The sequence below is a fragment of the Larus michahellis genome, chromosome 6, assembly GCF_964199755.1.
Source record: "Larus michahellis chromosome 6, bLarMic1.1, whole genome shotgun sequence".
NCBI classification, from domain to species: domain Eukaryota; kingdom Metazoa; phylum Chordata; class Aves; order Charadriiformes; family Laridae; genus Larus; species Larus michahellis.
This window is the reverse complement of record NC_133901.1, coordinates 55,126,334-55,141,625: the sequence shown is the minus strand read 5'-3', so window position 1 is coordinate 55,141,625 and position 15,292 is coordinate 55,126,334. Positions and strand designations below refer to the sequence as shown.

The following is a 15,292-nucleotide window of genomic DNA, read 5'->3' as shown; positions in this document are numbered from 1 at the left end:
TACAGTTGTGAAAAATCACAAGTTAATTAAGTTGAAACATTGAATGAGACTTAGTCACTGACTTAAAAATATTCACAGTATGTTTGAAGATTAACGCTTAGTATGACATGCCTTTCCCAACTGCGTTAGCAATATTTAAGTTGAACTTATTTGAAAACTTTGCTTAAAGACAAAAAAACTTAAAAAACCTTTAAAAATAGTTTATTGAAAAAACCAGATTTCAATAAGAAAGAAATAACTTTTAAATAGTTAGAGGTGATTAAAATAGTTAAAATAATAAGTTAAAATAATAAGAGGTAATACATAGATAATTTCAAAAAACCTAAAACTATACAAATCTTTATTACTACTGTGCTTGTGTTCGTTGCCCAGCTACAAACTGCGTTGCCTGGATGTCTGATGCAGATCCTGTGTGCTCAGACTAAGATTTGGAGAAAGCTCCTGTACCTCTGAAAATTTCCAAATGAGGCTACTTTACAACGTAATCAAGATTTGGCACAATGTTGTCAGTGCTTCTCTGTAGTAGGTCACCAGAAGATATTGAAATCTTAACTAAGTATCTATTTGATTTGATTTTGTTTGTTTACTACTTAATATTAGTAGGCAGTAATCCTGAAGGACACTCATTTTTACCCATCTGAATGAAAAGACGGATGTTGTTATCAACTTGAGTGGATCGTATTTCAATTTATGACTTTTCTTGTGTCTTGCAATCATGTGGATTGTACTAACGAAGCCAGGATACATTTTCTCATGCTTTTCGGACTCATCAGCAGCGCAGCGGAAATCTAATTATAGGTTTGCTGTGATGATTTCTGTTCTGAAGGGAGTTTAAAAGGAGTTACGTTAACAGAACTGTGTAAATTGAGTGTGAAAAAAAGTAAACTAAGGAAATAATGATTAATATGTAGATCATGGTCTGACATTAAAATGATACCTAACACAAAACTTGGTCCGAAAAATGTTATTGCTTATGCTGATGAATACTCGCAATGTATTTTGATCTTCTTGGCACAGCTACTACTGCGCACTCTTTTGGCTGGGCTGGGCTGTCTCTGGTCCCAGCGCTGGCTCCTTCAGGCACTGCTGTAGCGGCAGCCTGATAACTAGGCAGCTGGCTTCGTGATGGTACTCCATCCTCAGGTTAGGTGCTCCTCAGGTGTGATGCAGCTGGGGAGGTAGCTCTGCAAGCCATCCAGCTATGAACTGCTGAAAGAGGAGGTGCCGTTCTGCATCCAGCTGCCTGACGTCTCCAGAAGTCACTGCCTGCTTCTGTCAAGGATGGAGCTCTGTTCACCCTGCTGGAAACCCCCTCTTGGAGGTAGAAATCACACCTGGTTTTAGTGACAGAGAAACTGTGCCACTCCAGAATACTGTCTGTGCTACTTGCTTGCCAAAGTGCAAAACCCAGGGTTTTCAATTCACTTTGCAGGTGATTTCCATAGTCGCCAAGAAATATGTACGTATACAGCATTGTTCTCTGCTCTTCTTTTGTGTGAGGTGCATCTAGCTCAGATGTGCACAGGCAACGTCTGAGGAATCCCATTTCTGACCTTTCATTTGAATGAAGATCTTGAGAAGTTTGTTATTTTTTGAACACCGTCTGTCAGGGGAAGCTTTATGCATCCCAGCCAGCAAAAATGTAGTATATGCATTATCAGGTATTTTGGGGATTCAGTGGCAGCTATGTAGTTGTTTGAGAATGTCGGTGATTCTTATGGAGGCATTCTTTTGAGGACGTACTCTGGACTGTTCATATATTTGTCAATAAATCACAATGTTCATGAGTATATTTACTGAGTATTGTTTAATGTTTTTATGTTTTAATTAATAAACTTAAGTTTCATCTAAGTTGTGAAACATGATGTTTCCTGAAAATCACAGTCCTTTCAACTTACCTGAATTTCAGTGCTTGTATGTTGTTCATTTTAGCTGTGGCCATTATGAATAATCATCTCAAATTAATGCCATACCCAAGCTATTTCAGTATGCATTTATTTAGAATATTGTTCTTCATGATGAAGTTCTTGGATCCTTCAGTTCAGTTCAATCTGCCTAGGGAGAGCAGAATCTTCATGGAGTTCAAAGCTGGGAAGTCACCTCAGTCAGCAGAAGTTCAGCTTTGATTTTGTGCTCCTTTAAAGCCTACTGATTCAACCAGATCTCCCACCTTCAAAACTTCTGTGAGAAAATTCTTCCGTGGCATTTTAAGTGGATAACTGATAGTTCTGCTTATTGATTCTGTGTTTGTTTCCCAGCTGGGCTTCAGGACTACATTTAGTTTTGGGGAAATGCCCCCTTAGCTCTGTTGTCTGACTGACTTCTCCTCCCTTTCCAGCTGTCTTCACTAAAAAAGCTAGGAGTAGAAGTTTTGCAGATGTTAGGCACAGAACTCAGCAATAATCTCACTGAATGAAATGAGACGGCCTTTGCTCGCAGCTCCTTTCTTCTGCTCCCTCCTTTCTGACAATACTGTTGCATTTTAGTCATCCATGTTCTAGTCTCAGACTGATGAAATTGTCCAAGAAATCAGTTTTGGGGGTGTCAGGCTATTATTATTTTAGAGAAGCCCATAATAGCCCTTTCTGGGGGATGTATGATGCATTCAGATTAATCAACCAACAGTCTCTGAATAATTCCTAGAAAAAATTTATGGAGACCTGATGCTATTCAGAACCACCAGAAAGGTCAACTTATACTCCTGGCTACTGTTAGATATGACATAAAAGAACCATAAATCAAAACAGTCTGCAGCATACGTAGAGGAACAATTCTGTTTCATGTCTAAGTTCATCAACACATAAACCGATATGAATGAATGTTTCCATTATCTGCGTCTGACTGAAGTATCCCAGCCTGCTCCTCACACTTTTTCTGATCTCCAGGAAATGTGAAAATACTGAAGTTTCTAAAGCTGGCATGTGGGTTGTGTCTTTAGATGCTCAGTTCTGCCCCTGATTCTGCCCAATCTTATTATATCTCCCTTTGCCCATTCTGTTTTAAAATGTAGAGGTTCAGTCAATTTATTTTTCCTCCTTGTTTAGTGAAAGATTTTAAAAATATTTTCTACTCTTCCTGTAAGTCTGTTCTTGTCCTGCAAGAGGAGTGAGCATAAACTTCATGGGAGACTACTGCCTTTTGCACCCTTGTTTTGCTCTTCCAGATACACGTGCCATCTCGAGGCTGCAAAGGCTTGTTCATGCTGACCTTTATCATTTTTTGTTTGCTTTTACAGAGTGTTTGTAAGAGTTCATCATAACTGTTTATAGCAGTCCTAAACTCTCTATGAAATAAAATTTCAACAAGTGACTGTCCTAGTTTCAAGGTTGCTTCTTAACGGGGAGTCTGAATTCGATTGCCTTTCTAGACGTTCCTTATTAATTTTGATCCTGTTTTCTCCTGACCGTTATATCTTTACTACCTTAGATTAAAATGGATCTATTTAAAATTATATTATTCTTTAACATGTTTAAACACATATTAATCAAACTGTCATTACCACACTTGGTATTTCATACCAAACAAATACTAATTTTTTTTGTGAGATTGCATGTTTAGCATTTGCATTCCCTAACAGAACCATTTCTGGAAAATAGGAATAATATCCAAAACCAATATGTAATTTTATTCCAGCATACACAAACAAATCTATGCCAACCTTGAATCACAGATTTAACTGTTTTGTTTCTCAATTTCTGATATTTTTATGCATTTAATTGATTACCTTTCATTCTGGTTTTGCCCTCGTTTCGTCCCCATGTCATGCAGTTTTCTGGGGTTTTTTGTATTTTTCCATACATTCATGGTCTTCAGGTATGCACTTCTTTGTTGATTCATTTTTTAGATTTTAGGAATAACCAACTGAGCACTTCAAATAAAATTTCAGCTAAGTTCAAATTCTCATTCAGAGCCAGTGCAGTGATTAGATGTATCTTGTATAGGGCAGCCAATATGAATAGTTTCTATGTATTTATTTTTGTATTGTGGCCTCTGCAGCGACAGTGCATTAAGGCTGTGTTTGGGAAAGCTGCTTGAGCATGTTTCTATGTATGACATTGGAGTCTGGTATTTGTTCTGCCTTTGTTGAAAGCTCTGTACCTGTTGTGTGCTCCTACTCTTTTCTGTTCTTACATGTTAGTTATAAAAACATACAGGAATTACTGAAACAGTACTTAACCTGTTTTCTTTTGATTATCACTAGACTTGAAGTGAGTTTCTTCCAGCTCTTGCCTTCCATACCCAAGTTGTTCGATGAGGGCTAGAGCAGGTGGAACGCTGTTTCTTAATGGGTCCATTCTCCCCTGATCCTCACATCCCATTAGAGCATCCCTATCCCTGTTGTACACACTCCTGAGTGTGTCCTCACCATATGAAAACCAGAATGATTTTATAACCTCATTTCTTCAGTTTTAAAAATATGATTTTTTTTTTTTTTAATATACATGCCTTATATTGGAAACGTGGCTTGTCTTCTCATCTGCACATTTCTTATTTGCTGTTCTTGATTGATTTGCACATCAGAAAGAGTAAATGTTAGTTTAGATTTTTTGTATTCTTTGACCGTCCTCCCTCAGGAGTGAGAGGCTCAGAACATTGTGTCTGCATAGACTTGCATAAACGGAAGCCCTATACATTTTTAGTGGATTTTTTTTCCTGTTAGTACAAATGCATTTACATTTTATTTCTCATGCTTGGTTTTTTAAATAAAAGTCTATGCCCCCTGGGGTGTGAACTAACATTTTCTGATTTTTATAAGCCTCTCCTCACACTGGTGTTGTCTGTAAATACTTGAATCCTTCAGGACCAAAAAATGGAACTCGGTGTCAGTAAACAAATCACATTTATTGCTTCCTAAGTGGTTACACAATGACAAAAATCAAGCCCCCAGGGAATCATATTGTAAAAAGGAACAGTTGGTTTAAATTAGGTTTCCATGTGAAATATAGCTACTTTTTATGGATGTTGTGGGAACATAAACTGGAAAGAAAATCTGCACACTGATAAGATGAAGGTTTGATTTTTTTTGTTTGTTTAAATAGAAACAGAATCATGTACTAAGTTAATTTCTGATTCTGGCATTAATTAATCACCAAACAGAAGTTGGTAGTATGGTCACACTTAGGAAGGTGGTGGGGTTTTTGTTTACTTCGTTTGTGATCTTGCCAATAGATAATGTGCATTATTTTCAATGTTCAGTGCATATAGCAGTTAGCAGATTTGTACATCAAATACAACTACTAGTTTTGTGAAATTAAGCAAAAATAAAAATTCCAATTTATCAGCTTTCACTATCCATGTTGTAAGAGCGAGGGTTATTCAGTGTGAGGCTGGGATTTGTAAGCAATGTTGATGAGAATTTACACTTCAGAGCTCTCTGGCAGCTTTAGAAATCAGTGCTAGTTCATTTTCTTACGTGGCCTGAATGTATATTCAGAATATCTTATATTAAGATACAGTGGGGTTTTGTTTGATATAAGTATTTCTGGAGTAGTTAATGATTTAAGTGTTGTGATTATGTCTGTGTGCAAGGTGTGTTTGCAATGCATATGCCATTTGGCTGTGAATGTATGAGTAGAATTTTGACTGCTACCCTTCTGATGGAAGGAAACCACAAAACCCCACATTATCCATCAAGTATGCATGAATGCTCCAAGTGACATTGCTTTGGCTGACAGTACTGTCTGTTTTATTTTACAAGGTGAGCTCGTGGGTTACCTGGCTGATCCTGACTGCAGGTTCTATGGAGGAGAAACGAGAAGTCTTCTCATATTTAGTACATGTGGCAAAATGCTGCTGGAATATGGGCAACTACAACGCTGTAATGGAATTTCTGGCAGGGCTAAGGTACTGGTAACTCTTTTTTTTAAATGGCTTTTCAGTGATAGATTACACTGCAGCTTCTGTTAAGCAGATGTCTCTGGAGAACAATGGACTAAACAGAAATCCGTGGCTAAATCACATCGTCTCACCTTGTGACTTTCTAGTAATCCCTTTTGGAAAAATGAAGCATGCTAAAAGCCTTTTTTTTTGAAAATGCTCTGGAGACACTGTCGGTTTTCCTGGTACATGCTAAATATGTTACATTAGAAAACATACTTTTTCTTTTTAAAGAGAAAATTTTAAAATGTGAAAAGAAGATGGGAAAGCCGTTGTGGTTTATCTTATCAACTAAAACTAATGTAACTTGGGGCTGGAGTCGCCAAGAACATAAGTGAAACATAGTTGTGGTAACATTCTAGAAGGGTCAGTCTTAAATTGTAAAAAAAACCCCAAACAACTCAGAACAACAAAAAACCCCAACAAATCCAAACAAACAGCTAAACCTCTTTTTTTAACCTCTACAATTTACTTATACTGGCTGCTGTTGGTATCTTATGCTGTCATGGTCTTACATAGCCAGCCCTGCAATGTCTCCAGGAGAAAGACAGAGTATGGGCTTATGGAGATTTTGTTTCTCGCTTTCCTACAGAACTGCAGGTTCGTAGAGGGCCGGGTGGGTGGGAAGGCGACGCCTTTGCACAGGCAGTTCAGAGGGCAGCAAATTGGACTGAACAGGGAAGAGTTAAGATCAGATTTCCCATCTCTCGGCTCAGACCCTCCTTGTATATCGTGTTTGTGTAACAAAGCTTTAAAGTGTTTGTATTGTCGCTCTTGGTGGTTTAGTAAGGATTGAGCTATTTGTTTACATTTTTGGTATATAAAACACATTTGAAGCACTCATAGACACGGGGAGTCTCTTTGAGCAGAATGCATCCACAGTGTCCAAGCCGTGTAAGTTGTGAAGGAAAATGCAAAGCAAATTAAGGGCTTAATTTTATCTCTAATGCATCTGGACAGCACAAGGCAAAGAGAGGAGAGGAAGACTAATGCTGATTAACAGTGTTTCTGGGACAGAAGAAAGTTGGGTTGAGGATGTTCTACTGTTAGCATTTCTACAGACCTTTTGGTATGTCTGAGGCCAGGGGTGGGTAGAAAGGCCATACCATTGCAGAGACATACAGCTCAGAAGGCGAGAGACCTCCCAGCAGTGCTCTCAGTCCTCAGGGAGCATTGGGAGCTATTTCTGTTTGAAATCAAAGATTCTTTTCATCTACAGCACTGCATTGGTGCCTGAGAGCTGGAGCATGGTCCTGTTCTATTTATTTCCATGAAAAGAAATATTTTATTTTGTGGGTGAAATGGGAAAAAAAACAATGTAAATTATTTTAAATACGTTTAATTTAAAAAAAAAAAACAACTTTTGCTACATTTGTGGATCGTGCATGATACAACTAAAGGAATTTGTAATAAACTGTCTGGTTTATCTTTATGCCATTTCCTTAATCTTTTCTTATTTTTTCCCAGGCCCTCATACATTTAAGGCAATGACACAATTAAAATGTTAGAAAGCCTGCTTGTATGTCTTATGCAGCTGGGCTTTTATTAAAATGTCAAACATTACTCCAGTAGGTCAGACTGCTTGTTTCTCCTTTTTAGATTTGTTCTTCAATAATTCAAAGGGGGGAAAATGATCCACCAACCAGAATTTTCATGGAAATAATGACTTTGATGTCATTCATTCTTTTCAGAGTAATGATGATAATTTCCTCTGTTACGTACATACTGCAAGTGTTGAAGTTGAATGTAAATTGTTTTTAATGTTTTTAATAAATGTTGTGATCTCTTTTTGCAATAGGTCAAGAAAGGTTTTAAAAATGTGGCAATTTATGGACCAGTCTGATATTGAAACCATGCGAAGTCTGAAAGATGCTATGGCACAACATGAGTCGTCATCTGAATACAGGAAAGTGGTCAACCGGGCACTCAATATTCCAGGCTGTAAAGTCGTTCCTTTCTGTGGTGTATTTTTAAAAGAGCTTTGTGAAGTTTTGGATGGAGCATCAAGCCTCATCAGACTCTGTCCACGATACAACTCCCAGGATGAAACATTAGAGGTAAATGAAATTGATAGTGTAAGAGGTTATGTTCATAGCCATCCAGTGCTTTATATTATTTTATTTTATATTATTTATTATTTTATACAAAGGCATCATCTAATTAAAGTTTTCCAAACCAGACTGTTACCAGGCTGTTCAGTTACACGGACCTCGATTTAATTCCCATAGTTACTGTAGCAATTCAGATTTGGTTGTTTATGCCCAGTTCAATATCAGAGTACTGAGAAATTAATGCTAGTGCTAAAGGATCGTGTTTATACTTTGGGTAAAGTATGTATGTAAACCCTTAAAGATATAACTGCTTTCCGTTAAATGCCCTGACCTTCCACTTAACTCATTGGGAATTGGATGGGTTTCAGTTTCTTAAAAACGGAATTCAGAAGCTCAGTGGATCAAGCTTCTCCTCTATGAAAAGAAGCAATTCCTTTGAGTTTTATGATTTTGGTTTTGTAAGAAAAATGCCCCTGTTACATGAAAAGGTTAGGACTGAGGCTTTTAAAAAGTTTTCAGGAGTTATTATAGTTTATGTTACTTGATTTATGCAGTGATTCGTTCTGTTTAGGATTGGAAGTAGGTAAAAAATCACATTAGAAGCTAATAGGAAATATATGCTAAATATTCTTAATTAATGTAAAAATGTCTCCAGTGAGAAGCAGGTGACACAATATTGTATTTATTATTATACTGACCTTTTAGATATCTCTAGTTTGTTTCAGATTACAGTGGACAAGATAATTTCTTGCAACGAGTAGGCCAAGATGGATTAAATAATCCAGAAAAAGAATCAACAGCAAACAATATCTTTCAAACTATTCGGAGCTGCAATCGCAGTTTGGAATCTGAAGAGGGTGAAGATAATTTTAGTGAAGGGAGCGATTCAAGAAAAAACTCTTTGAAGGACAAAACCCGGTACCAGTAGGTCTTGTTTTATTTTCTATCGTTACCTATATATTTAATGTTTTTAATCTTTAATTTCCTTTTACCAAGGCTTGCTTTTAGAAGTAAGAGTGACTTTGATGTCTTCCCTTGTATTTATCCTGTTCCCATTCAGAATTTTCTCCCCAGCAGTTATGCTAAGTATCTGATATGCAAATGCTTGGGAACTCTCTGTATAGTTATATTTTCCCTCATGATGTAACTACTTCCTCTCACGATAAGGGTAAATCCTTTTCGTCTTACACATAGAGCTTTAAAAATCCACAGTTACGATTACAATTTTGATCTGTGGTGACAGGAATAGCACCAGGACATATCTGTTATCAGAGCTCAGAACATTACATTCTGCATGCTCGGGCAGTGTTCTGCCCCCTTCAAAAATAAAGGTTATTTATTATCCTTCAAAAGACCTCTTCTTTTAAGGACATGTTAGTTTGAGGCTTTTAATTATGTCTGGTAAACATTTGTAAATCAGTACACATTTTGAATTTTCAGGTTGCTGTAGTCCTGCTATTTTACATAGAAGTTTACTTAATTGTGTCCCATGTAAAAAAGCCCAGTGTTCAGTAATCTCAGACTTTCACTTTGAAGGCGTGGTATATTCTGTACTATTCACCAGCAAGAAATAGGGTAAATGCAAAGTTTAAGACATCACTTGTTCTTCTAGAATGTTGCTTTGCTATGAAGTTGCAGCCCATATAGACATACGTGGGTCAGCTTTAAACTAAGTAACCGTGGTAGAGTGTCTTCAAACTAAGTGACAGAACTGTACTCCTCAGAGGTGAGGCACTGTAAAATTACATGAGGGCTTGCATGAAAGATCACGCTTAGGTCACTGCTTGAGTTATTTTAGTCATAATGTCTATCAGAAATATCCATATGTTCAGAAGTATCCAACATATTTCAGCTACTTACACATAAAATCTAATAAGTGACTGCCTGAGAAGGAACTACCATCTTCCTGTTTAAAATGCATTTATTTCATTAACGTGCAATTCTAAATTTCATTTCAAATAAATAATCATTATTTCCTGAAAGAATGGTTTCTAATAGAATTATTCACATCTGGCTGTAGTTGCTTCTGGAAAGTGGAGCAGTGGATTAAGCTGAGACAGACAGACCCACCTCTCTGTCCATTTATGTTGTCTCTTGACTTACTTCAGTTCAAATACTGTCTTCCAGGAGTTATTTTTGTTAATTAATATGCTTTAAAATGAACTTGCAACTCAGAGTTCAAATGGAGAATAAGCTAGGAAAATCAAGATTTCACTTCAATGAACATAGTAGAATTTAAATATAAAAGAACAGTATGGAGAAAATTAAGTCCACTTTGTTATGTGTTTGTTAAATCAGTTCTTGGTAAATTAGTTATTTATGCTTTATATTTAAATATAATCTAGTAAACTCCACTCCAATTAAAGTAGGAATTAAATGCACACACACAAAAAAGCACTACTATGACAATGAAATGAAAGTTTAAAATTTAAATGAACAAAACTGCAGATAGGTAATTAAAGTTATGTTACTTGGATCAGGCTACTAACTACTCATTTACTAGTATCTATAGTTCTGGTGGAGTAAGTACTGATTTTAACAGTATAATGACATCTAGAAAAATACTCCTGGAGTATGAATTTAGCTCACGTACCTCATAGACTCTGGAAATTCCTTATTCACCTGCCGTCTCTTTCCTGGGCATCCAGAGGGCTGGGTGAGGCACAGGAGTGAATTGCTGCAGAGGCAGAAGGGCCAGATACTCTTGTCCCTGTTGTATGGAGGCTGCAATGTGTGCTTTATTTTTAGTGCTATGAACAACTAAAGAGTTCTAAGGAAGAAACTTGGGTCTCTTTTTTTGTGAGACCTAAGTCATATTTGCATACAGTATTGTAAAAACCAAATTATGTAATAATTATGTATTACCTGACAATTGTAGTATTGTGATTATAAAGGCAGAGAAATACACTCTGTAACATGTTTCTCATTACTTCAAAATTGCAAGGAAGATTTTCAAGTAGTTTGCCTTTTGGTGATTTGGATTAGTATTGTGGAACATGAACCCACCAAAGCTGGTAGGTTAGTTTTATTCGAAGAAAATTAAAGGTATCTAATAAAATCAGTGGGTAGTGGGTATAATTACTTTCCCAGTTGTGTTAGCGAATAAACTCTATCACTCTCTAATCAGTGACCTGTCTAATCACTCTGAATTTCTGTACATGCCAGATAAATATCAAACTTTGATCTTTATTAGAACTCTGTCTTGGCGGTTCTTAAATAAATAAAGGTAGGTAGGAAAAGACAAAAAAAATCAAGTTTGAAATCTAGATTTTATAGAATTGTTAATTAAATTACCTATTAAGGTACTCTAAACCTTGATGCATTGCTTTATTAGCCTGGTCTCATCTTCACTTTTAAGCTTTCGTAACTGCAGTAAATACCTTTTAAAAAAATAGGGGAAAACCTGAAGTTTGTTCCTTTTTGTATCCCATGCAATTTCCCCCTCTAAAACTGCAATCTGTTTTAATGTTTCCTTTATTCTTTCTTTTCATTTCCTTGCATCTCAGTGCAGCACATGTAAAGAAAGCTTCCAATTCAAACCGAGTTCTGTAAGTGTGTTCTCAATAATTGATAGCTGTGTCGCTTTTGCCAGCTCCTGTTGGAGGTTATGTTTCTGTATATGATTACGTGTGTGTGCTTGCCTACCTGCTTCTTGTACATTTTAGTCTGCGGCATGCCAGGGCTATCAAATGTCAAATAAGGCATAAACAAAGCTCTGCCATTTCTGTCTCCACTATACTAGTCTCCTCCAGCTGAGCACATCTAGTCTCAGAATACATTTTCTAGCATTTTTGCAGAGTCTTCTTTGATTGGTTTGAGGGTCCGGGGGAGAAAGAGCTGCTCTAGTTTTGCTTAATTTGAAAATGTTAATCTTGTATAATATACATAAATATTTTAATGTACATGTGTCTGGTAAGACTCCGGTAAGACAGTTCATTCATATACCAGCTCAGTTACAATACATGACCTTTATTTTAGGAAGATTTGTTAATGAAATAGAGCTACAGTTAAGGCTGATACAGTTATTCTGCCTTTGTCAGTCCCCTCACCACCAGCAATAAATTCCCAGCCCATTGGCTACTTTTTGCTAAATTTGGCAGAGAGGTAGAGATCTCAATGATTAATAAATTCATAGAGGGACCAGTAGAATTGATGTCTGGAATAAGGGAAAAACTGAAATTGATTAGTGCCCTGGGAAGAGAAGAGTTTGAGAAAGAGCTAATGGTTGTTTGTGCTGTTTAGCTTAGGGAGATAGTATATGTGACTTGGAACAAATCACAACATGAGCTATCTTTTGTTCAGCTGGTAGGACTGGGCAGGAGCTGGGAGTACTGTGGTGATACGAAGGGGAAGCACTGAGGGTGTTAGGACAAGATGCCTTGAAGAATATGCAGAGGAAGCTGGTTTGGATTTTATTGGCTGGTTATCCTTAGGAAAATGTGCTTCGTTAGTTCTGCTGTACATGGAACAGTTTGCTCTTTTCTATGTTCGTTAAAGCAGTATCAAAATATTGAACATTTGTGCATTCATATGTGTTAGAAACTTCTGCAGGGAAGAAATTTTATTTAAACTACCTCATTTATTACTTCAGTAATGTTGCTCTGTATCTACTGTTTCTAATTATGGTAAAATATTTCAAAAATTTTGGTTGCTGCATAGAAGTTTCATGTTAATATCTGGCTTGAGTAAAATTAAATTTTCTAATGGAAAGTGTCTGATAAAATTCTTGCTGCATTCTTATAAGGAAGGTATGTATTTTAACCACTAGTTAACGAGTGTTAATCAGAGAATTATCTGATGTGAAAGGTCTGCACATTAAATCAATAATGGAACAGAGATTAGAAGACCTGTCTTCAATCCACTAGATCCTGCTAACTGTTTCCACATACGGTACTTCATATTTCAACTGAAGCAATCTTGTGCTGTGGATTAAGAAACTGGAATCACTTGGCTTTAAGATCCAAACAGACATTTTTTTTATTGTTAATGTAATGTTTGGAAAGTTCTAAGAAAATATAATTACACTGTTACATGAGTTATAATTAATTATAGCAGCATCTACTAATTAATTCAAAATTGCAATAACATAAATTGTAATACTGTAAAAATTACAGATGTTCCTCTAAGTCCAAATTATATAGTGACAATAGTATTCTTTTTGTTTAAATGACAGCAGAAGAAAATATTTATCAATCATAGCATAAATCAGCACATGTATCGCTGAATGTAAGTCTCTCGTCTTTGTTCACATACAGGTTTATAATTGGAGATCTTTCCGATTCTGAAAATGATATATTTGAGCAGTTGAAGGAGTGGGACACAAATTCAACTGAAGAGCAACAAAAGGCTTTCTGCCACGGCATAGAACTCATTCCCTGGTACGTGTTATCTATCAGGGCCGACGTCCACCAGTTCATGCAACAAGGGGCCACCGTCATTCATTATGACCAGGAGACACACCTCTCAGCACGCTGCTTTCTTCAACTTCAGCCTGACAATAGTACTTTGACTTGGACAAAACCCACAACGGTTTGCCCTGCAAATGCAAAGGCAAAACTGAGTGTGCTGGGTAATACTGCTGAACTTGGTAAATACCAGTTTCTTGGTAATACTGGACTGGTGGAAGGTTTTTTGGACTTGTTTTCAGCCAAGGCTGTATATATGGGACACTCTGGCATCGATATGCACACTGTGTGTGTTCAAAATAAACTTTGTAATATGTCCCTTGAAGAAAATGGTATAACACTACTTTATGGACTTCAGACTACTGATAATAAGTTGCTGCACTTTGTTGCTCCAAAATATACTGCCAGAATGCTGTATGATGGATTGCTGGAACTGACTAAAGCTGTAAGAAAAATGAGGAGATTCCCTGATCAAAGACTACAGTGGCTACGGAAACAGTATGTCAGTCTTTACCAGGTAAAAGATGCTGTGATTTTGTATAAGAACAGTTCAAAAATGTCAACAACTTAATGTATTGCAATTAGTTTCTATCGTAAGTAAGCTAAGATTAAAGATGAGCACCAAATTTCCAATTTAGTAACACGGCTTAAGTCAGTAAGATCTGATTCTCCGCGTAATGTTGTATCAAATCTTGCATGTTTTCAGTACACTGAAGTTAAATCTTTTTTTGTTATGAAGCTCTTCCTATGTTTGGAGTTTTGGAATAAGTATTTTATTAAAGAAAAAGCAATGACTGTACTTGAAAAGGGTGCTGAAATACTGAGTGATGAGAGTTACGTCCAAAAAACCCCCCAAAATAGCAAACAAAATAGCCCTTTGGTATTCATGCAGTAATTAAAAATTGTCTCCTCTTGATGTTTTGTCTTGTATTGGTTCCTTAGAGATGTCTATATTATTCCTTAAGAAAATGTGTCTGTTCTTGTTCTCCTTGTTTTGTTAATGCTGATGATTTTTGTAGGAGGATGGAAGGTTTGAAGGCCCGACCTTGGCTCAGGCTGTTGAACTGTTTGGAGGCAGACGATGGAGTGCGAGAAACACCAGCGCAGGAACTCTCACCAAAAGCACCGAGAAACCTAGTGTACAGAGAAACAACACTCTGGGAATAAGCACAGCTAAGAAAAAGAAGAAAGTACTCATGAGGGTAGAATATTCTGTTATTCATGTATTTTGTTACTTATCTGGCTGATTTGTTTCCTTCCTGCAGTTACTGTGTAGCTACCTGTATTCTGAACCAGAGAAAATAAGTTAGATGATAATTGTAAAACTGTTTATGGCAGTTTCAGGTTTTGGGCTTATTTTTTTCTAACAGTTTGCATTTCTTGTCTCATGCTCAAAGCATTCTTGGGACACGTGGGTGCTGGAGCTAGCAGAAGGGAACAGAATCTTGTTGAGACCTTTAGGTGCTACCTCAGTATAAAGGTAAAATATTGGTAATAATAAAAATATCAACATGCAAGTGATGTTTGGAGGCTGGTGTCAGTTTCTGTGCTCCTTTTTGTTTTCATGTTCCCAAAAACATCACCACGGTTATTCCGCCTCAGGTTAGCACGCAGTTTTATCTTATGTGGGTGACAGGAACACTGAACTTTGTCTGGCAGTCTCCTTGTCTTTTCCTGGACTCAACCACTTTTAGCAATAGCCAGGAGAGAGGCAAATGCAGGGACTAGCAGCTCTACACTATCTGCATGTTCTAGTGGGCAGGTACGAGAGATCCTCAAATGACACGATCCATCCTCTTTGTGGTCCCTGTGCACCAGTGGAACAGTGTAAGACCAGCCGCACCACTTCAGAGAGGTATGATCATTGTTGTCTTCCGTGTGATGTCAAACTGAGGTAACACCTAATGGTCCCGCACTGCACTATATACCCTGTTTAAGTTGTCTCTTTTCTACTGCTAT

At 37.0% G+C, this 15,292-nt stretch overlaps 1 protein-coding gene across 2 annotated transcripts in view; it reads left to right on the top strand.

The window, feature by feature from the left end:
- PLCE1 (phospholipase C epsilon 1) overlaps nt 1-15,292 on the top strand; it is a 164,860-nt gene that overhangs the window by 115,819 nt on the left and 33,749 nt on the right. Inside the window, exons 5-10 of one of the 2 annotated variants that reach the window (XM_074590282.1) lie at nt 5,699-5,844; nt 7,676-7,934; nt 8,644-8,852; nt 11,435-11,476; nt 13,184-13,850; nt 14,353-14,535. In XM_074590282.1, coding sequence (XP_074446383.1) covers nt 5,699-5,844; nt 7,676-7,934; nt 8,644-8,852; nt 11,435-11,476; nt 13,184-13,850; nt 14,353-14,535 — 1,506 coding nt within the window. The remainder of the gene's footprint in view (nt 1-5,698; nt 5,845-7,675; nt 7,935-8,643; nt 8,853-11,434; nt 11,477-13,183; nt 13,851-14,352; nt 14,536-15,292) is intronic. The other variant, XM_074590283.1, reaches the window with a different exon arrangement.